A 22728-nucleotide genomic window follows, 5' to 3' on the forward strand; every position below is an offset into this window, starting at 1 on the left:
AACATGTTACTTCCAACATTTTATTTTCCCTTTTGTCGCTAACAACAAAAACTGTGCCCAGAGCCCCCCAAAGCCCGGCACCCCAGGCAGTCGCCTGCCCCTAAATCCAGCCCTGCATGTGGGCAAGGTTCTATGACATTGGTGGGAACTGGCCCCTCACTGATCATCTCAGCAGAATGGTCAAGGCATCAATGGGCTATGGATACAGCTCTCTTTGGCCTTCTGGTCAGGATTGAGACACGCTGATCAGCTCACAGTGGGAGTCTCACCTTGTTCTGCTGATACACAGAGGATCTGGGTCTCCAGGGCTGTGCAGCCGTCACCTCAAATTCACACCCACCCTCATAAAAATGTGGGTCTTCTCTGACAAGTAATGTTGTAAAACTGGCCCCTCCGACTCCCCAACTGTTCCCTGTGAGTTTCTGAGTCACTTCCGCCACCAGGACCGGCCTGAAAAAGCGCTTCACCCCGGTGGCTCTGCGACAGCCGCCACAGCTCCTGGCAAGCGAGCTGGAATCCATTCTGCCTGGCGTCTCCTCAGCTAAGTTCCAACTGAAGGATCTTTATTACTGCTGATGAGGTGAGAGACAGAAAGACGCCCGGCTACCAATTCAGACCCCCCCCCCCCCCCCAGGTTCAATTCGAAGAGCTGCCTGGCCAACTAGAAAAATATCTTTTGGCTTGTGAACTGAGCTACTATGAGACAAGATGGAGAAGGAAGAAATGGAGGAGCCCCACAAGATCGCTTTCGTAGCTAGAATTTAAAGGTAAGTGATGACAGAGAAATGAGACTCTGTCCTTTTAATGGGAGTTTTTTAAAAAGCCCCAAACCCAAAAGACCATTTATGGAAGGTTGTAAAGCACCGATTTTTCACTCAAAAGCCCCCTACTGAGCTCTTCCAGTCTGCTGAGCAAATCTGGATGGAGGCGTTTTTTTAAATGTGGATTTTAACCCAATAGAGTGGAATGCCTCATAGGAAGCCCTTCTAATGTGTGTGTTGTGCAAACCCATCTTAGTCCATAGATTGTTGACCTGGTAATAATAATATGTAGTATGCTGCCTTTCTGGAGTACTTTGCAAGCATGACCAAATTTAATCCTAACTACCTCTACTGCCAGACTGGGAAATGTTACCTTCTCCGTCTTACACACTGGGGGGAAACTGAGACAGAGGGAAATAAAGTGACTTGGCCTAGGTCACAGAGCAAGTCAATGGTAGAGCCAAGATTAGAGCTCCAGAATCCTGGCTTCCACCCCTGATCTCAGATCACGTGCTGATTCCCACCATCATCCCTCTTCAGATAATGTTTAAAAACAATCACCCCTGGTAATATTCACCCCTGAGAGAACTTCTGTGTCAAATGTTATTGAATTTATACACCCCACTTGTAAACTCCCATAACAATGGGTTTGTAATTGAAAAACCGCCATAGCATTAATGTGATATTGATCAGACTCAGCATGAATCTGAGAGCCAGCAGGAGCCATGACAAAAAACTTTGCCCTCCGCAGCCTGCTCTTTTCCCTTTCTCACCCACTCAGCAATGAACAGATGCATGTTTAAAGTTCACTTAAGTTTTAATAGCTAAGGCCCTGATCCTGGAAGCCACTCCGTGCTGGCAAACCCCTGCATTCGTGCACAACCATGGGGCTCCACATGGTCTCAGTGATTTCTCTGCGTGGAGCAGCTGGGAATATTGGGGCCTTCAAATAGAGTCTGATCTAAAGCCCATTGAAGGCCTTGCTTTTTGAATGAATACTATTGGAAGGTCCTGAAATGTGTGATTAATCCATACCTTATTATTGCTCATTGCTGAAGCCGGGTGTGAGCTGGGCCATGATGAAACACTGAAGCACCAGCATATGGGCAAGAAAGTCTGTTTTCATGGTATCCCTGGTCCCTTCTGATTCCAGAAATCTCATGAGTGAGCTTGACATCATGAGATTTCCAGCCCGATTTTGCTGACACAAGGTTTTGGATCAGCCAGAGAACAGGGTGTTGATCTGAACCAACCCAAACTAGGAACCTTCCTGAGGTTCACCCAACACTTGTAATGAGGTGGGATTGGAGAACAGAGCCCCAAATGATTTAGGACTTCACTACATGACGGGCTGCCTCTCTCCTTGTGTGATCCAATTGCTGTTGTGATTGGTGGTGGTGCCTGAGTTGAATTCTCCTTGGTTTAAACTGGAAAGGGGCTACTGGCAGAGTAATTTCTGCGAAGGCAACTCTCTCTTTGCCTCAGTCCATCAGATCGTGGCCTTGTTAACCTCCTTGGCATGCTACAAAGCTCATATTTTCTCCCAGGCATTTGATGAGGCTAGGGAGGCAGGTTGAAGTCTGTGAAAACCATGCTGATTGCGGGCAGGTGTGGGAGAGAAACAGTGACATCCTTTATTGTGGTTACGCTGAAAACATGTAAGGGCTTGTCTACACCGGGAAATTGACTGGAATAGCTCTTGCAGAATATGCTCAATAAGACCAAGGAGTGAACTCCTTTCTCTCCATTAGCAATGGGACTTCCAGGGTGTAGGTGACACCCACTGGTGAGATAGTATATGGGTAACTTGCCCAGCATGCTGTACTTGTTCCATGGATAAACAGAGGAGTCCAGTTCCTGTGGGGGTGGTGGAGTCTATCTAGAACATATAGCCAACACTCGTTTTTCTGCAGGTCCCTGTCAATTTTGACACTTGTCCCTTAGGAAGGACATTTTGCTCCAGTGCAGCTCCATAGAACAATGACTTTCCAAATATGTTAATGTGATATTGACCAAACTCAGCATGAACTGACAGAGGAGCCCAGAGAGTATGTATGACAAACATTAGCCTCAGTGATGGCCTAGTGCTTCTGCTAGCCCTCCCCCAGTTTATAAAACACTGGTTAGCTTGCTCCCTGCTCGACATCTCATAAGTAATGGTTTGGTGGCATGAGTTTGATGAACAGACAGTGGCAGATAATGTGACCATGCAAAGTTTATGTCGTATTGTGGATTGTAACTTCTGTAGGGGGGAGATGTGACCACTCTAAACCCTGAGCAATATTATGAGTTTTAAAGGAAGATTTGAAATAATATGCCAGACAAGTATGAACTTTTGGGGCAAACAAAGGTAAGAGGGTTTCCCAGGAAATCTTTAGGGGGTGGTGTATGCACATGTACCTTCTCTGCCTATGCAAGAAATCAGCCCTTTGAAGCTCTGCCTGGAGGAGGGGACCTTTGTCCAATGATCAGCTGTTATAAAACGACAAGCTCAAAGGCCCTAACTGAAAAAAAAAGGAAAGAACGAACCATTCGTGGGCATGCTTGTTCTATGCTAACAGCTGTTATGAACTTGTAACCCCTTGGTGGGGTTTGAAGAACTGATCACTGGCCACAGCCCCTACTGGAGTAGGGGGTGATCTCTGGTAAGCTTCTTAGCATGCGTAGGTTACTTTATTGTTCTAATATGTTTTCTCTGTAATGCTTTCACCTTAAAGAATAAATGCGCTTGCTTAAAAAGGGCTGTGCGGTAACAGCTTATACCTGTGGGCAGCTGCACTGTTTATAGCTCCTGAGGAGAAAGCATAGTAGGCCTGCTTAGGCAGTCTCACTTGCTGGGGAATTTACAGCATAGAAAAGGAACTATACAGCCTGGGAAAACCCTGGTCAGAAGGGAGAGAGATGTGGGTCTTTACCCAAGAGAGATGACAGCTGAGGAGCCTGGAGCGGGTGCCTTTGCTGGATCACAGAGGGGAATACAGGTGCAGTTGCCATGAACTGTTACAGAACTCAGAAATCCTGGTTCCAGTCCCCTTTCCTAACCACAAACACTTCCTAATAGTGTGAACACCTCTCCTGTGTTCCAAAGCATGCATTCATTCAGTGCCAAATGTCCTTTATCCCTTATTACTAAACACACTTCTATATCAGCAAAGGATCGTACATTAGAGTACTGTACTGTTTGATTTTGTACTACAAATTAAACATCTGGTAGGAAAGAGCTTGTTCCTTATAAATAAGCTTTGTTCCATTTTCTTGAACTCTAATTTATCCTTCCCTAGGGACTGCTCCTTGACATAGTGCAAAGGGTTGTGTGTTCCAGTGACCCTGAGAGCTATGCCAGTGGGAGTTTTAACTCCTTGTAGAGCCACCCAAGTCAGACAAGTCAAAGGGTATTGACCAGATGAAAAGTAGTACACTGGTCTTCCAGGTTGTGGAGCTGAACAATGGATCAATCTAGCCTCATAACAAAAATTAAGTTATAGAAAAACAATAAAGTAGCCATTCTGTAAAACAGCAGGATAGACAGGGATGGTGGAACATTGTGCCCTAAGCTAGTGGTTCTCAACCTTTCCAGACTACTGTACCCCTTTCAGGAGTCTGATTTGTCTTGTGTACCCCAAGTTTCATCACACTTAAAAACTACTTGCTTACAAAATCAGTTATAAAAATACAAAAGTGTTACAGCTCACTATTACTGAAAAATTGCTTACTTTCTCATTTTATCTGTATGAAATTTTCGTTTGTACTGACTTCGGTAGTGCTTTTTATGTAGCCTGTTGTAAAACTAGGCAAATATCTCAATGAGCTGATGTACCCCTTGGGAGACCTCTGCATAGCTGCAGGGTACATGTACCCCTGGTTGAGAACCATTGCCCTAAGGAATGTCGGACAGTGTAGGAACAATTCAGAATATAATCTATTAATCACCTACCTTTCTGTTTGTCTCTGCCTAGCACACTCATCCCCATGTCACATCATCTAATCTATCTATTTCTCTTTTTGTCCTGTATCCATCTCTGTGACACTTCTAGCTAATTTATTTTATTTATGGCATTATAACCTTGGCACTGAAACATAGCTGGTTGCCTGACTTTCTCATAATAAGGGTTTGATTTAAACCAACACATTTTGGGCTTTCTCTTAAATCTCCGTGAAACATTGCTCATGCGCAACACAATGAGTTTTCCCAAGATCCCACCCCAAACCTGATCCTACACACCCATGAAATCCACAAGGTTTCCTGGGAGAATAAATGGAGGAGAGGTCTGCTCTGAAAATATGGGAACTGCCTCCCTCTGCCCTGTCCTCCCAACACATTCCCCTGCACTGTGCCCCAACACCTCCCCCTGCCCTGCACCCCAACATCCCCCTGCCCTGAACCCCAACACTGCCCCCTGCCCTGTCCTCCCAACACCTCTCCCTGCCCTGCACCCCAACACCTCCCCCTGCCCTGAGCCCCAAAACCTCCCCCTGCCCTGCACCCCAACACCTCCCCCTGCCCTGAGCCCCAAAACCTCCCCCTGCCCTGCGCCCCAACACTGCCCCCTGCCCTGCGCCCCAACACTTCCCCCTGCCCTGAGCCCCAAAACCTCTCCCTGCCCTCCATCCCAACATCCCCCTGCCCTGAACCCTATCACCTCCCCCTGCCCTGCGCCCCAACATCCCTCTGCCCTGAACCCCAACACCTCCCCCTGCCCTGTCCTCCCAACACCTCGCCCTGCCCTCCACCCCAATATCCCCCTGCCCTAAACCCCAACACCTCCCCCCTGCCCTGCACCCCAACATCCCCCTGCCCGGTCCTCCCGACACCTCCCCCGGCACCACAGTGGGCGGGCTTGGTTGCCATGGTTTCCCAGGCGGGGGGGCGCGGTGCTACGTTCCGGTTCCGGTTCCGGTATCTGTGGCTGGCCGGCGCGCGGGGCGCTCGGGGGGGGGTGAGTGTCTCCCGGGGGCGGGGCCCCCCGTGCGGGCGGCGACCGGGGCGCGGTTCGGGTGCTGCGGCCGGAGGCCGCTCGGGATCCCCGGGCTCGCGTGGAAGCTGGGCCCGGCGCCGAGGCGGCCGCGTCCGGGGTCGTGGCCGGGCCTCTCCTGGGCAGGCTGGGATCGGCCCGTCCCCAGCGAACGGGTGGGGCGAAGGGGGACCCCCGCCCCGGAGGGGGATAGGGGGACGGCACCCCCCAGCCCGGGGAGGGGCTGCAGAGGAGGGGTGGGGGGACGGTTCCCCTTCCCAGCTATGAGGGGGTGGGGGCATGGCACCCGCCCCCCAGTCCGAGGAGGGGTGTGGGACGGCACCTCCCCCCCCCGCCATTGGGGGTGGCAGGATCCCTTAATGAGAGGGTGTTGCTGAGATGCACCTTGTGCGATTAATTAACAGTACTTCATACATGTGAGATTTTGGCAAACGTTTTCACAAACTTGTCGTTGGAGAGCAAATGCTCAAAGTAGCCCCTCCCCCCTCCCCAAAATCCCCTACATACTTTACAATTGTTATTTTTTAAAGCTTGTCTTCAAAGGAGTAGTAATTTAAAATGTGATCAGCGTGGGACAGGACAAGCAAGGCCTGACCAGAGGAAATCTGGGCACATCTAGTAGTATTTTCAAGAATTCTGCTGGTGTGTGACAATTTGCTGTTAATAGGGTCAAAAGCGATCTGGTTAAAATTTACTAAAGGAAAGGACCTTAGGATAGAAACAAATCGATTGCTCGGCACCATACACATCAATTGGAAAAGGAACAAGAAATGTCTGTTTAGAAATCTGTTACTTATGCTTAAGTTTTGTGGCTTCTTTTCCCTGTAGATCTCAGACTTCACTTCAGTGGCCTCCCCGAAGAGCAGGTTATCTGTGTAGCAGCCAAAAACACAGTATAGAGGTCTCTAGCTCTGTGATTTAAGCTTCTTCAGGAACAGCTACACCCAAAATGTCACATCACCTGAAATTTATTGCCAGAACGGTGATGGTCCAGAATGGGAATGTGGATGCTGCTTACAGGACACTAAGCAGGTAAATGTTAACAGCTGTCAGACTCCACTCCAGAAGTAGCTGCATTTTACTGATGAGCAAAGTGAGTCCTCTGTATTTGTTTGTGGCAAATATTGTTAGGTTTGTCTGTGATTGGTTATGTCCATTCAGATAAGTGTGATTTATATTTCTTTGCATACTGTTAGAGCAAAGAAACACTTGAGCAAATCATATGCTCGACCCCTGCTAGGGGAAGGGAGATTTCTAACAGGTAGTAATAGTTTTAATCGTATGTGGTCTAGTGGTTAGAGCAGTGGCCTGGGAGGGGGGGTCAGGAGTCTGGATTTTATTCTTGCTTCTGTCAGTTGAATGACTGTGACCGAATTGGATGGTGAGGCTTGAGAACACAGAAAAATCACAAGGGGCCTTTAACAAGTGCTGGTAAGTGCATTTTCTGTCCCCTGACTTTAAACTGCAGTGAAGTAGCTTTACAGGGCTATGATCCAGTTAGGCTGTTCTGTCTAGTCTTTATTGTGCTGTGAGAGCAGCCTCTGAAACAAGCTGGCTGGCTCTGGGCATGGCAGACCTCCCAAGCAAAGGGAAGAACTCATTAATCCTGGAGAGTCAGTGAAATGGAGTTCAGTAAACCTGGGTTCATCAGGTATGTGAAATGCACAAGGCAACCATAGTCTCTCAGCTTCACTTAACATTTTCATTTTGTCACATGAAAATGAGAGTCCCAATACTGTATTAATTAAAATCACTAAATTTAAATCTGTATTACATTACATTTCAAGGGGAAAAGGTAACATTTAGCATAGATTAAAGCCAGTAAGCCTGTGAAAGGATGAATATTTCACATTGATCATGGGGGGGGGGTGTCACAAAATAAATGTGCATGTATTTAAAAGGTGTAGATGCCAATGAGTGGAAGAACTAGTTTAGAGCAGCACAAAAGGGTTATAACTAGAAAATTGGGGTGACAATTTAAGGAAAACATGGGCTGAATACTAGGAAGTATTTGCTAATATCAAGATTTTGGACTGTGACATTCTATAGGATTCTATAGGATTTCAGGAGGGACAATCCACTAAAAACTGGGCTGGAGGGAGTAATCCTGCAGTGGCACTGGGGTGTACTAGATCAGTGTTTTTTAACGACAAGTCCCTGAGATCTCCCTGACACAGTTTAGGAAGGCAGCAAGCTGGTCCCTGATATCAAAAAGATTGAGAAACATTGTACTAGATGGCCCACTAAGCCTTTTCCATATCGTATGAAAGAAGGATGATTTTGTGGACTAGAAACATGGCTTCATTTTCCCAACCTGCTGCTGATATATCATCTGGATAAACCTGTCCTGTCTGCCCTGGGTAAAATCACTTCTCTCTGCACCTCAGCTTCCCACCCGGAAAATGAGGATAATACCACCTTGCAGATGTGTTGGGAAGCTTTGAGATCCTAAGATGGAAAGCATCAGAGAAGGATAAAATGTTATTGTAGTTCATGTCTGTGAAGGATTGCACAGAGGTGGGAGGCTTAGTTTAGAACAGAGAGAAATGGAGTGTGGAAATTCAGCTGAACTTTAATTCTTGAGGAAATTGCTGTCATGCAAATTAAAATGATATAACTTGCGTGATGGCTTACAGCTTGGTCCTGCATTCCTTGTGCACCCCAAACTGCCACTGACTGAATTCAAGACAAGACTTTCAGCTTGCAGTGTCTGTGGTAGAAACGAAAGTGTCCACTGTGTAGGGATAGTAAACTTCTTGCTGTGTTATTAACCCTTTACTTGTTCCTCAGAAACAACAAACTAAAATGCTGAAGTCTTTTATCTCATTTGATCATTGGGCAATGTCTTTATATTGGCCTGTGACACTTGCTTTCTTCTTCCGAATAATACTGTGAAGGGACATTTGTCTTGCCATGAGGTCTAGCATGCCTTTGTTTGGAACAGTGGAAAGCATTAAGGATAATGCTCAACAGATCTGGATGAGGTCTTAGTTCGGTGGGGAACTCTGTCTTGGGGAAAGAAATATTAATTTATGCCAGGCTTTCTCATTTCAAGATAAATTGTCAAGCCTCATGGCTGGACCATGTTTAGAATTTAATGTCTTTTTCACTGCCTTTCCCTTATTCTTCTCTGGTCATCATTTGATTTTTCCAGGTTAATGTGAATTCATTGGGCAGTGCTCTATAGTATGGGTATGTAGATCTCCATCCATCGGAGGAGGCATAGCCTGGTGTATGTGATTTACAGTGTAAGCTGCTAGGGAATTTTTCTGTATTTGTGCATTGCCAAGTATATTGTCAGAGCTCAATAAATAATGGGCCTGAACATAGGAGCCAGGGTTCTGTGATTGATTTCTGGCTTTGACAAGGACTTTCTCACTGCTTGTGAGTCAAGATGTACGTTTCTCCATCTGCAAAATGTAAATACTGTACATCCCTTCTGTAGATTAACCAGTGTCTGCAAATGTAACATGCTGTAGAATAATAATACTTTGTCTTTCTCTAGCACCTTGCATCTGAGGCACTAACATTAACTAAGCCCTACAGTTCTTTCCCTTGTCCCATGAGATGAGTGGTGTATCCCCATTTTACAGATGGGGAAACAGGTGGGGGCAAGGGGTGAAGTGACTTGCTCGTGGTGTGTCAGAGAGTCAGTGGCAGAGCTGAGAGTATTATGAAGATCTGATGCCCAGTGATCTGCACTAACCGCTGCACCACTCTGCCTCTGGGGATTCCACTGAGTCCATGTTTGTGTATTTGCGGGTCCCTCATTGCAGGCATATGGATATATAGACTGCTCTAGAATAATGGGACATGGGCTCTTGGGAGTATGGGCATTGTATCTTCTACTGCAGTTGAGTTAGTGAGCCACAAATATAGCGAAGCTTGTCTAAGGCTTTGTCTACACTGCCAATTGAACGACAAAACTTTTGTCATACACAGGTGCTTAAACCCTCCCCCCCCCACCCTCCGAAAGACAAAAGTTTTGCCACAGCAAGTGACAGTGTAAATGGCTCGTTGTCGGCAGGAGCACTCTCCTGTTCACAACGCGAATCCCGCTTGTAGGGGGTGGAAGTATTTTATCCACAAAAGTGCTGACAAACAGCGTTTACACTGCCCGACTTTTAGCAACATGGCTGTATTGCTAAAAGCTGTGTAGTGTAGAAAAAGCCTAGATCACTGATGTCCCATAAGCCCAGCACATATATTTCAACATCACCTTGCTTTGGGATTTTATTTGCTTTACTAGCATGTGGGTTTGTATCTTCATTCACAGGAGAGAAGAACGTGTTATCCAAAAACCAGTTGGAGAACACTTCAATCTCTCTGGTCACTTGATTACAGACCTAAAAGTTGCAATTCTTCAACAAAAAAACTTCAGAAACAGACTCCAATGAGAGACTGCTGAATTGGAATTAATTTGCAAACTGGACACCATTACATTAGGCTTGAATAAAGACTGGGTGTGGATGTGTCATTACACAAAGTAAAACTATTTCCCCATATTTATCATCTCCCCCCACCCCACTGTTCCTCACACGGTCTTGTCAACTGCTGGGAATGGCCCACCTTGATTATCACTACAAAAGGTGTTTTTTTTCCCCTCTCCTGCTGGTAATAGTTCACCTTACCTGATCACTCTCCTTACAGTGTGTATGGTAACACCCATTGTTTCATGTTCTCTGTGTATATAAAATCTCCCCACTGTATTTTCCACTGCATGCATCCGATGAAGTGAGCTGTAGCTTATGCTCAGATAAATTTGTTAGTCTCTAAGGTGCCACGAGTACTCCTTTTCTTTTTGCAGATACAGACTAACACGGCTGCTACTCTGAAATTCTTCAGTCTTGTGATCATACTGACCTCTGCTGGCTTCAGTACTAAAAATCCAGAAGGGCAATATGTTTTCTTTGTTAGCTCTCAATCTCATTGTGACATTGATTCAAACACTGGCAACAGGCTTCAGCTTCTGTTAAGTACTTTGATCTCCTGGGCTAGCGTTTTAAGGGCTGTTAAGTACTTTGATCTCCTGGGCTAGCGTTTTAAGGGCAGGAGTGACAACTAAAATTGTGATTTCTTGCACATTGTTATGTGTGTGTTTGCGTGGTGTTAGGGTCCTCTGTTTGTGGTGTTCCCCCCCTGTCCAATAATGAGACTGTCTTTGGAAAAGATTGGACTTTGGACCTGGGGTTTTGTTCAGCATAAAACCTCTTTTCTGCTGTGTAAGGCAAATACTTCATTTACCTGGGGCTTCATCATCATAAAGAAGTTTAGAAAAAACAGCTGCTTTTATTTCAAAGGAACAGTATAACCTTTATTCTCCCTTGCTATGCCCTGTTCTGTAGTGTGCCATATATCTGTTGGTCAGCCCCATTCACCCCATATATCTGTTGGTCAGCCCCATTCACCCAGCCCCATTCACCCCAGAGCTGGCTGCCTTTCAGTGGTGCTATACACATGTAGTTTGTGATGTGCTTTTGGATTTGAAAAGTGCTGTAAAAATGTAAAAGGTTATTAATTATAGGGTTATGTTCCTAAATATTAAAGCCTGTAAAGTCTCTTTTAAAGAGAACTGGATAAATTCATGGAGGTTAAGTCCATTAATGGCTATTAGCCAGTATGGGTAAGGAATGGTGTCCCTAGCCTCTGTTTGTCAGAGGGTGGAGATGGATGGCAGGAGAGAGATCACTTGATCATTACCCGTTAGGTTCACTTCCTCTGGGGCACCTGGCACTGGCCACTGTCGGCAGACAGGATACTGGGCTGGATGGACTTTTGGTCTGACCCAGTATGGCCATTCTTATGTTCCCCCATAGTCCTGATGTTCTATCTAGCTACCACTCCAAGGTGATGTGAAACTGAGAACTTTGCTGAAGTGCGGAGCTGGATTACACTAGAATCAAGGAAGTGGTGTTTTGGAATACGGTATGGCTCTGCAAAGTCACTTACTTCTGTATCCAAAGGATCCCTTTACGTAACAAGCTTTGCAAAGCTATGCCCTGTACTTTAAACCCGTGTATACATGGTGTTCTCGAGGCTGGCTCCATGCTGCACCGGCTTCTTTGATTGCTATGCTATTGCAGCACAGTGCATGCCAGGTCGTAACTGGGTTGGAGCTGGCTGATCGTGGCTAGAGGGGACCTAATTCCCAGCTGCAGTCGGAACCATTCAGCACTGATTAGCTCATTTAACAAACGTATTTGCAGGTCAGCTTCTGGCCCTCAGATCCTTGACTGCATCCCTTTTTAACAGCAGACTACAGAATGTGTGGCTTTGTATTTCTTCTCTTGTTTCTGCGCCCAGCAGATTTGCGGATCATAGTTGTTGGTTTAAATATAGATTGGACGGCAGTTCCACCATAAGTGTTTGCTCAGAACCGTACCAAGGGCAACACGGTTTTAAAATGCCTGTGCAGCTGGTGAGCTGAACATGTGTCTCTCTCAGCTCTTGCCCGTGGGACTCGCTAAGCGCGCGATGTGACATAACAAGTGCTTGATGCAGGAAAACTTGCTGCCTTCAGATTGGCTGCCCTTTTGGGACAAGGAGGGGAACTAGAAACAACTGAGCTGTATCTTATTGGATGCTGGATGCTTGTGGGTGGGTTTTCCAGTCCATTGAAGACTATTTATCTTACACTCGTTATCTGCTGACATACAGGCTGCGTGCATTGCCATGTGAATGCTTATGCTCTAAAAAGGCTTCTATTCAAATGTGAACTTTGTTAAAGGGAAACTGTCAGATTAAAAAATATTTTTTTAAAAAGCAAATTTCTTTGTGATGCCAGCAGTACTTTACACTATTACCTCAAGAGTAATGTTGTTTTAAAATCTAACGTATCTGTCATTTATTTACTGATGGGTTTTTTTTATTTGGCACTTCATTTTGTTTGGGCAATGAAAACTAACCAATCAATTTCGCGTTTTTCTGGTTAGTTTCATTTTCTGATTCACATGCCCTGTCAGAGATGCTGCAGTGTTTGAGTTTCCAACACCGAAAGGAAATTTTTAAATCTCAACAAAAACCAGTTTTCATTGGTGGTTGTTTTTTTAATAATATAATTAAAACTCCATTGTTAATAATCAGGTTTGTAAAACCTTTTCTTTATAAGAAATTGCTGGCCTAAACTACTGTAATTGACAGTATTCCTTTAAAATCTGTAACAGGTTTGATCAGGGCTGTATTACTGGGCAGGTCAAGCATCACTACAGCATGTTGCTAAATCTATATAAGCTCTGTCTGAATTAGCCCTTAACCTGTTCTTTGCTGATAAGAAATTCACAAGTAGACACATCAAGTACTTTATGTGAAAGGACAGCTAAACAGCAGTTTTCTCCACATAGTGGTGAAATCCCCCTATTGTGCATTCTGATTTTCTTCAAGAAAGAATAAAGAGCAACAAAAAATGATCAGGCAGGTGGAGGGATCAATTTCAGAGGAAAGATTAAGGCCCTGTCTCTGCTTTAAAAATAGCCATGTCTAAGTGTTAGAACAGGATTTATTCTTGTCCGCATAGATGAGAACATGTTGTTATATACATGTTGGGAAACCATGTTTCAGCTCTTTAAGATACTTAGGCTAAAACATGGTTCCTATACATGTCTTTTTCTGTCCACATAAGCAAGAAAAAAAGTTTCACGTTTGTAGTGTAGGTGATCTTAAGTGTAATTTGGCTAAAAGGGGAATGATGTGTAAGTTGAAAGATGTAACAACCCAGGAAGGAGAGGAGTTAAGTAGGGTGGAATAACTAGAGGTAATGGTTTGAAATTAAAAAAGGGAAATGCCTGGCTGAATGTCAAGGAAAACTTCCCAGTAGTGTGATATATTAGGCTATGGATTCATCTCCTTTGGGAAGTGGTAGAAGCCTCCTTGCTCAGCATATTGTAAAACTGGACGTCACAAACCACAAGTGGTTGGACCTCAGTGTAGAGATGGACTGAGTGGCTTAGTAGGTCCTTTTCTTTCTTCTGTTGTTCTGTGATTACTCTGGCAGCGGAGGAAGGATGGTTTTGCACAGGTATGGGAGCTAGAAGGTCTGGATTATGATCTTGGCTCTGCCCGATTCATTCTGTGACCTGGGGCAAGTCACTTCCCTGATCTCTCTGCTTCTGTTTCCCTTCTCTGTAAAATTCCTCTCAATGTCCAATGTGTGCAGGATAAAGCAGAGGAAGCAGCTATTTCTGATCTTACTTTGGAAAAGCTGCAGAATCTGATGTGACAAGATCTAAGCCTGTCTTTGACTGGCAGCTGTGACAGGTAAATTCCTCTAGTGCCTGAAGGAGGAGATACACTCCTATGCTCCAGTTATTGTTAGTGTCCTAAGCCACAGGCAAAATGGATCTCAGGCAATTTTATGTGAATTGAATTCTTATGCAGCAGCTGTATTTACACAGTTTAGCAGCTGGACTGGCTGAGATCCAAGGGTCTTGTTAAAGGTTATTCAATGAAGTCAGTAACTCAGCGTTTGCATCAAGCCCTTTCGGCAACCACTAAATCACCCTGCTCCTCATCTGAGGCCGTTAAACGTGCCTGTAGTCTGACATGGCATATCAGAAAACCCACTATAGTCCTTCAAGTGCAATCTGTGGTTAGGAGTTTTCCTCTGACTAGCAGGCAAGGGGAGAATGCATGAAATAACGCTTTCCTCTTGTTGGTAGGGTATTTCATGGAAACGAAGGGCTGGAAGGGACCTTGAGAAGTCATCAAGTCCAGCCCCCTGCGCTGAGACAGAACCCGGTAAATCTAGACCATCCCTGACAGGTTTGTCCAACCTGTTCTTAAAAACCTCCAATGATGGGATTCCACAACCTCCTTTGGAAGCCTATTCCAGAGCTTAACTATCCTTATACTTAAAAAGGAGTATTTCTGAGTATCTAACCTCAATATCCTTTGCTGTAGATTAAGCCTATTACTTGTTGTCCCACCTTCAGTGGGCATGGAGAACAACTGATCACGGTCCTCTTTATAACAGGTCTTAGCATATTTGAAGATGATCATCAGGTCCTCGTCATTCGTCTTTTCTCAAGACTAAACATGTCCCCTTTTTTTAACCTTTCCTCGTAGATCAGGTTTTCTAAACCTTTTATCATTTTTGTTGCTCTCCTCTGGACTCTCTCCAATTTGCCACATCTTTCCTAAAGTCTGGCACTCGGAACTAGACACAGGACTCCAGCTGAGGCCTCACCAGTGCCGAGTGGAGCAGGACAAGTACCTCCCATGTCTTTTACATATGACACTCCTGTTAATGATATTAGCCTTTTTTGCAACTTCATCACATTGTTGACTCTCATTCAGTATGTGATTCACTAAGCACTACTTTACCACCCAGCCAATTATTCCCCATTTTCTAGCTGTGCATTTGATTTTTCCTTCCTAAATGAAGTACTTTGCACTTGTCTTTATTGAATTTCATCTTGTTGAATTCAGACCAATTCTCCAAATTGTCAAGGTCTTTTTGAATTCTAATCCTGTCCTCCAAAGTGCCTGCAACCCCTCCCAGCTTGGTGTCATCTGCAAATTTTACAAGCATACACTGTACTTCATTATCTAAGTCATTAATGAAAATATTGAATAGTTCCTGCCCCAGGATTGACCCTCGTGGTACCACACTGGATATGCCTTCCCAGTTTGACAGCGAACCATTAAGTATTCTTTGAGTGTGGTCTTTCAACCTATTGTGCACCCACCTTATAGTAATTTCATCTACCACATGTCCTTAGTTTGCTTATGAGAATGTCATGTGGGACTATCAAAAGCCTTACTAAAATCAAGATATATCACATCATCTGCTTCTCCCATAGCTACTAGGCCAGTAACCCTGACAAAGAAGGAAATTAAGAAGGTTTGACATGATTTGTGCTTGGCAAATTCATGCTGGCTATTCCTTATAACGTTGCTATCCTTCAGGTGCCCACAGATTGGTTGTTTAATAATTTGATCCAGTATCTTTCCAGGTATCGAAGTCTGGCTGATTGGTCTATAATTCCCCAGGTCTTCTTTGTTCCCCTTTTTAAAGACACTATGTTTCCCGTTCTGTAGTCTTCTGGGACTTCACCCCTCCCCCATGTGTTCTCAGAGACAATTGCAAACAGTTCCAAGATTAAAAGGAGGACATGTGGCACCTTATAGACTAACAAATTTATTTGAGCATAAACTTTCGTGAGCTACAGCTCACTTCATTGCTTCACCTAGTTTCTTAGGTACCCTAGGATGAATTTCGTTAGGTCCTGCTGACTTTAATACTTCTAACTTATCTAAATATTCTTTAATGTGATCTTTCCTGTTTTGACTTGCTTTCTTTCCCCCTTATTGTTAATATTATGTTGAGTATCCAGTCACCATTCTCCTTTTTAGCGACGCAAAATAGGCATTAAATACCTCAGGTTTCTTGATGTCATCAGTTATTAGCTCTTCTTCCCTGCTACATAGAGAACCTACGCTTTCCTTCATCTTTCTCTTGCTACTGATGTATTTAAAGACCCTCTTATTGCTTTTTGTGTTCCTTGCTAGGGGTAACTCATTTTGTGCCTTAGCCTTTCTGAGGGCTTGTCTTCACTGATGCAGCTGTGCTGCTGTAGTGCTTTAGTGAAGAAGCCATTAGGCCGGATATAGCTACTATGCCCTGAGAGGCAGTTGCTGCGTCAGTGGGAGAAGCTCTTCTGCGCTCTACACAGGGGGTTAGGTGGTTATAACTATGTTGTTCAGGGGTGTGAATTTTTCACATCCCTGTGCAGCATTACTGAAACCGATAGAAGTTTGTAGTGTAGACCTGGCCTGATTTTGTTCCTACATGCTTGTGCTATTCTTTTGTACTCCTCCTTAGCAATTTGTCTGTGTTTCACTTCTGGCAGTCAGGAACCTTTTAGCTACAAGTTCTTAACTCTTATTCTGTTAAAATGCATGGGAAATGGTTGAGAGCCACTACCTGAACTCTGGTAGGAGTCCTATTGTGAGAGAAGGGGACCGAGAGTTGACATCGCAAGGAAAACTACTGTAGGGTAAGGCTCACCTGCTCAGTTACAGAATGGGGAAGGACACCGTCCTGCCTGCTTATAATGGATAGCTTGCCAGCAGTAATGCTGTTGAGACCATTTCCGTGAATAACTTAGCACAGGAATGCAGCTGAAACAGACGTGTTGCGTTCAGTGAAATGTATGTAAGCCAGCCTTATTGAGAAGGCCTTTTGTGTAGCAGAGTCTGTTCTCTTACAGAATGTGTCATGTTGTGGATAAAAGGTTCCTCATCTCTGTGGGGATGCCCTGGGGAGGCCTGATCCAACTCAATGGGAGTCTTCCTATTGCCTGCAGCAATGTCTGGTTCAGACTATATGTGGCCTTCTCTAATCTCTCTGCACTACTGCCCTCTGCTGAATAGCACATGTATGAGCCTGCAGCCTAAAGAGGAGAGAGACTATAAAATCTAACAGTGGAGGTAGCTGCCATAGTCCCATTATTCCATGATTTTTTATTACAGCTACCAGATAGTTTAATAACAAAGTTTTAAAGGGATTTTATTTTCCTCCTTACAGTTCTCAATGTGCTCATAGGCACAATGTACGACACAGACCCCAAAATGAAGCCCAGGAAATACTGATTAATACAGAAGATTTGAAAATTGCGTGGGGCCCATTTCTCTAGCTGAAATCACCCCCTTTTTTTATTTGACATTTCTGATGTTAATTTCTAGAAATAAACAGTTTTGTGGACAAATTTGAATCTGCAAAACGGGATAGCATTTGTCATGGGAGGCAGTTGAGAGGGTTCATTATTTTTGCTGCTTAATAAATTATGCCAATTGTGCTGAAGTCACCTGTTGGTGCCATTGACTGGGAGGGAGTGTGGATTGATGGTGAGAGCAGGGGGCTGAGAGATAGGACTTCTAGATTCTATTCCTCTGATTTACTGTGTGGACAACTGACTTCACTGTGCTTTAGACTTAACGAATGTATGTAAAGCTCTTTATTATGCTCAACTGTAAGGCCCTCGGGAAATGCAAAATATGACACTTCATTAATTTCCTCAGAATTCTGACAGTGGATGGGATCATTGAGGATGCCAAGCGGCGCCGGTACTATGAGAAACCATGCCGCAAGAGGCAGCGGGAGACCTACGAGATGTGCCGGCGGATTTATAACACAGAGATGGCCAGGAAGATTGCATTTCTAATGAGGAAGAATCGACAGGACCCCTGGCTAGGCTGTTAGGTCAAAGAATTACAATAGCTGGGGAAACAGCCCAGTGACTTCTGTTTTAAAAAAAAAAAAAAAACCCAAAACATACTGCTGTCAGATCTGATCGCCTCATGGCTAGTTTCAGCCAAGAGGCCAATGACTGAATGGGTCATGGAGACTGATCTCCCTTCTTCACCAGGGCAGGACTGAAGGACATCATACCATAGAATCTCTGTTTCTGAGCAGTTGCCATGTTGTCTTTCTATCTGTTAATAAAGTGACCATTTTAGCATGTTGTCCTGCTATTCTTGGGTGACACAAACATAAGGAAACTATATTAATTCAGAGTTTAGAATTGGCTTTCCCTTTTATGAACAATTCCTTTAAATAGTGCTTGCTGCTCATTATAATTAGAGCCCTGCAAATCTGCCGATATCCGCAGAGATCCGCATCCGTGAATGCAGATATCCGTGGACCATTTTTGCAGATCCCGGGTGGATGGGGATTCAAATTTTGTATCCGTGCCGGGCTCTAATTATAATCTCCTACTTGGCAGTGCTTGTGAAAACAGGGAAAAACCTGAGTTAGGTCTGATTTATTCCAGAATAAAGATGCTGCTGCAAGTATTTTCATTCTCCCTCCCTTTATTTTACTCTCCGTTGGTTGGCAGTAAAGGGTGTGGATTATGGAATTCGTATACATCATTTGCAGATTATTTTTAAGACAGTAGAGGTTCAGAGCCTTATCCTCATTTATACTGTGGTCCCATTATTCAACTCTGGTAGTGAAAAGGGGCCTTAAAATGAATGTAAACATATTTCCACCCACTTCCGGGCTTCTTTACACTGACAAAATAAGAGTATAAAATAAAACAAGTCCTCAGAGTCCTGGGAGAGTACAGCTGCTTCTGTAGTGTTTTAACTTATTTTTTTTTAATGGAGTATCCATTTAATTTTCTCCAGTTTTTTTAAGGTTCCTCTTAAGCAATCATGTCAGGAAATGTCAAAGTTAAGCTTGCAGATATAATTTTCAGACCCTCCTTTCCCTGCTTCTGTAAATGTTTTCCTGAATATGATCAATCCTGTTTTTCACATAATTATACTTTTTCTGACAATCTTACACACATGTAGTGTCTTGTAATACCCTTTGTTGTGTGCCAGAGTCCACAAAAGTGATTTGTATAGTTGGACTACATAATACTGGCTGCCCCCAATGGAAAAATAAAATAAAATTTAGCACTTGGGGGGGGGAAAAACAAAAGGTTTGTTTCTAAGATCCCATCTAAGAGGTCCTCAACCTCTTTCAGTATGGAAAGTATTTAGTGTATTTTTAGATATCTTTTAATATCTAGACAGCTAGAAATGAGACGTCAATCCCTTGTGACTAGCAAGTCCTTTGTGGAGAGCAGTGTGAGAACCTTTATAAAAGGGGTGAGTTTGGATGGGTGTACACTATAAACTTTTGCTGGTATAATAATGTTAGAGGGTTGATTATTTCCACAGACTCAAGTAACCAAGTGGACAGAAAAGAGAAGTCCTTCAGCACTTAGAACAGAGCATGAGGAGATGCTCCTAATAATAAATGATTCGGGAACAAATAAGGTGGAAGCATTTATCTCCTGAAGCTATTTGCCTTATCATTGGGTATACTTGGAAGTGGATCTTGTAATATCCTGCCACTGATATTGCGTTGCGCAGCAGACTGGTTACTGGATGCCTCTGATTATGATATTAGGGATACCTGCGGCTATTCTGTTTCAAAACTCTGTTCTCACAAATTAGGGTGTATGTCACAGGATTAGTACTGGGATGGGAAACCTCCAAAGACCAGCTGGGCTAAGATAGGAAATTTATGATGATAGTTCAAAAGCTGGCTATCTTCTTTGTGAAGCAATTCCCTGTTGACATGCTTGCATTACTCATGCTGGGGTCAGCTCAAGTTCTACAGTGAATTACAACAAGCATCACTGCATGCGAGGTCTTGGTAGAACAAGGATTGGCTGCCTGTCTCGTGTTTTTTTCCTTAGCACCATACTCTCCATTAAATGCTAGATTTAGGCAGATGAATGGTTCTAAAAATTATATGAATGGAGTTCACCCAGATGTGATGGCATCAAGCCATGACATGCCTGGGTGACCTCATGAGCCACCATAATGAAACTCTGCCATAGCGTTGCAATGTGGTAACTGCAGGTGTCAGCTGTACAGTGCATTGTATTGGCTTTCTGGCATGGTGCAATGATATACTCAGCTGCTGCTGCTTGCAGACCGGCATGGCCAAGACCATGGGAGGAACAAGAAGGTAATTTGACAGCATGACACACGTTGGCATGATTTTACCATTGCCCATATATCATGGGTGCTATGAGGGCAGGCTTCTGCCAAGCCGTTGGCCCTCTCTCCTATGCTCCTCCTGGGCCTCGGGTCAGCTGGGGACCAGGAACTCACCCCAACCCCACTTTGCTATTCACCTTAGCCCTTGCAAAAGCTGGGTACCAGCACCTGAGCCCTCTGGATCCCCTGCCCTCCAGCTCCTGAAATAGGCCCTTGTGGGTGGCAGGGCCATGACCCCAGCCCCTCTGGATCCCCTGCCCTCCAGCTCCTGAAATTGGCCCCTGTGGGTGGCGGGGCCATGACCCCAGCCCCTCTGGATCCCCTGCCCTCCAGCTCCTGAAATAGGCCCCTGTGGGTGGCGGGGCCATGACCCCAGCCCCTCTAGAGTCCCTGCCCTCTGTAGGTGGTGGGGCCAGGACCCCAGCCGCCCTGGATCACTTGTCCCAGGCCCCAAATCTCCCTTTCCACTCGCCCTGCAGCAGCCCCTCGCGTGGAACGGGGAGGTGCTGGGCTTTTCTCTCTCTCCCCCCCCCCCGGTCACGTGACGTGACCCGACCCGACCCGACCCAGACGCGTTGGCCTCTTCTCCGTCACGTGAAAAGGCCTCAGGGTGCCGCTCCTCCGTCACGTGACCACCCCCCCCATTGAGGCGCTGGGCTCCTGCGTCACGTGCTGGTGCCTAATTTCCCCGCCCCCTGCGACGCGGCTTCACGCGGGCCGTTTCCGCTTCCGCCCTAACGTTCCGTCTCCGTCAGTCGCAGCGAGTCTTCTCTAGGCCGCCGCGGCGGGGAGCGGAAGTTTCGGGCTGGAGCCGGGCCGGGCCGGGCCGGGCGGCGCTGAGGTGAGGCGAGGCGAGGCGAGGCGCGGCGCGGCGCGCGGGAGCTGGGGATGGGCAGGCCGCGGAGCCTGGGCTGGGGGCGCGGGATCCGGGGCTCGAGGCCTGAGCTAGGCCGGCGTAGGCCTCATGTGTGCGCGCGAGGCGCTGACCAAGGGAGGGGAGCTCCCCCCAGCCAGCCCCCCTGGGGAAGGGGGGAGCCCTTAGTCTGCCCCTCATACGCCTCAGGCGGTGATAGGGGCCCCCATTTACTGGCCTGCCGCCCCCCGCGGCCTTGGGGAAGGGGGGAGCCCCCCAGCTGCCCCCCCCCAGGCTCTGGGGAATGCGGAAGCCCTTAGCCTGTTCCTCATACTCCTGAGGCAGCCTCCGTGAGGCTGTGATAGGGACCCCCATTTACTGGCCGGCTATCCCCATGCGCTGGGGAAGGGGGGAGCCCACAGCCGGCCCCTCATACTTCTGAGGCTTTGACAGGGACCTTCCTCCTCAATCTGTGCACTTCCTCTTCTTTTCTACTATCTGTTATACCCCAGACATCTTCCCTGCCCTAAAGGACTCCCTTGAGCAGGAGGGTGAGCAACACACGCTCTGGTGCCCTGGGTGTGTGGTACTCAGCTGTGTGTGCTGTCTTGGACCTGTCACTGGTACCCGTGTCTCATCACCATGTACCCTTTTCGCTCTGTGGTTCTGAATGAAACTGATAAAGCACAAGTGAGTTATTAGCCCAACGTTTTAAGTTAAAACATCTCAGTGAATGATTCTGGGAATCTCCAGAGTCTCTGAGCAGACTTGATTTTTGTGCATCTACCTCAAAACTAACAATCTCAAACTCCTCTAGAAATGCTGCCTTTATCATTTTGGCCCAGATCAGGGAGCACTCATAGATTTGCACTCTTTATTTCTGTTGCATACTCCTATTTTTTAGTGTTTGCACCTTTTTCGCACAAGAAGTGTGTGAGTTGGGTACTAGGGCAGGCAACTGTGTGGTGGGCTCCTAGGTTCTGATCTCAGCTTTGCTACTGATTTACTGTTTGACTTGAGACAAGTCACTGAACTCTTCTGTGTCATTTAGAAAATTAGTATTACTTGTCTCACAGGAGTATGGTGACAAAAATCAGTGCGGTGCTTTGGAGAGAATGTGCTATTTAAGCGCAGTTATTTTTCTCTAACATCTCACCTAGAAGTGAGACATGGAGTGACTTTTTTTTTCTTTTTAAAGAGTTTGACTTGGAGGGGCAATACCATTAATCTGCCACAGTGATGGTTTTGTCAAGAGGAATTTTTTCCCTTTATGTCTCCTGTTCTCTATGCATCATAAGCAAAAAGCATTCTCTTTAATGGTGTGTATTAGGTTTGTTTCTAAACTTGGGTCTTCTGGATACTTCATGTAACACCAGTGACTTTTTAGGGGGATAATAGTACTTTGAGTACACAAGATCAAGGGATCATCCAGTAAAACTGAGAGGCAGCAGATGTAAAATATAAGGAAGTTCTTGTTCACACAACACACTGTTAACCATGCATAATACTCAGGACTCCTGCCTCCCATTTCGCCTCTAACCACTAGACTACACTGCCTCCTTTGCTGATTATTCAAAGGTACACACGTAATGGTGGGGAGGGAATTGGCACATTTATTTCCATTCTGGATAAATAAACATTT

The 22728-nt window shown here is 45.5% G+C and overlaps 2 protein-coding genes across 7 annotated transcripts in view; both read left to right on the top strand.

Annotated features, from left to right (window-relative positions):
* Positions 1-746: 746 nt before the first annotated feature.
* Positions 747-18189, top strand: MRPS21 (mitochondrial ribosomal protein S21). Of its 3 annotated transcripts, none has more exons than XM_073323011.1 (3): positions 747-767; positions 6563-6766; positions 17753-18189. In XM_073323011.1, exons 2-3 carry the CDS (start codon positions 6684-6686, stop codon positions 17931-17933), a joined length of 264 nt encoding a protein of 87 aa, XP_073179112.1. In that variant the 5' UTR covers positions 747-767; positions 6563-6683; the 3' UTR covers positions 17934-18189. The 3 variants fall into 3 exon arrangements, with proteins under 3 accessions (XP_073179112.1, XP_073179110.1, XP_073179111.1); XM_073323009.1 differs by lacking the exon at positions 747-767 and adding an exon at positions 5625-5698; XM_073323010.1 differs by lacking the exon at positions 747-767 and adding an exon at positions 5725-5889.
* Positions 18190-20937: 2748 nt separating this feature from the next.
* Positions 20938-22728, top strand: part of PRPF3 (pre-mRNA processing factor 3) — a 28321-nt gene continuing 26530 nt past the window's right edge. For 2 of the 4 annotated variants that reach the window (XM_073323406.1, XM_073323408.1), the window contains exons 1-2: positions 20938-21074; positions 21599-21776. The gene's annotated coding sequence lies outside the window, so the exon portion shown is untranslated. The remainder of the gene's footprint in view (positions 21075-21598; positions 21777-22728) is intronic. The other 2 variants (XM_073323405.1, XM_073323407.1) reach the window with 1 other exon arrangement.

The sequence above is a fragment of the Lepidochelys kempii genome, chromosome 24 (assembly GCF_965140265.1).
Source record: "Lepidochelys kempii isolate rLepKem1 chromosome 24, rLepKem1.hap2, whole genome shotgun sequence".
Taxonomy (NCBI): domain Eukaryota; kingdom Metazoa; phylum Chordata; order Testudines; family Cheloniidae; genus Lepidochelys; species Lepidochelys kempii.

Excerpts from the sequence above, each read along its gene's own strand:
- MRPS21 (XM_073323011.1), top strand. The coding sequence starts at position 6,684 with ATGTCACATCACCTGAAATTTATTGCCAGAACGGTGATGGTCCAGAAT. Across the intron at positions 6,767-17,752 it reads GCTTACAGGACACTAAGCAG|AATTCTGACAGTGGATGGGA; the intron begins GTAAATGTTAAC and ends TAATTTCCTCAG.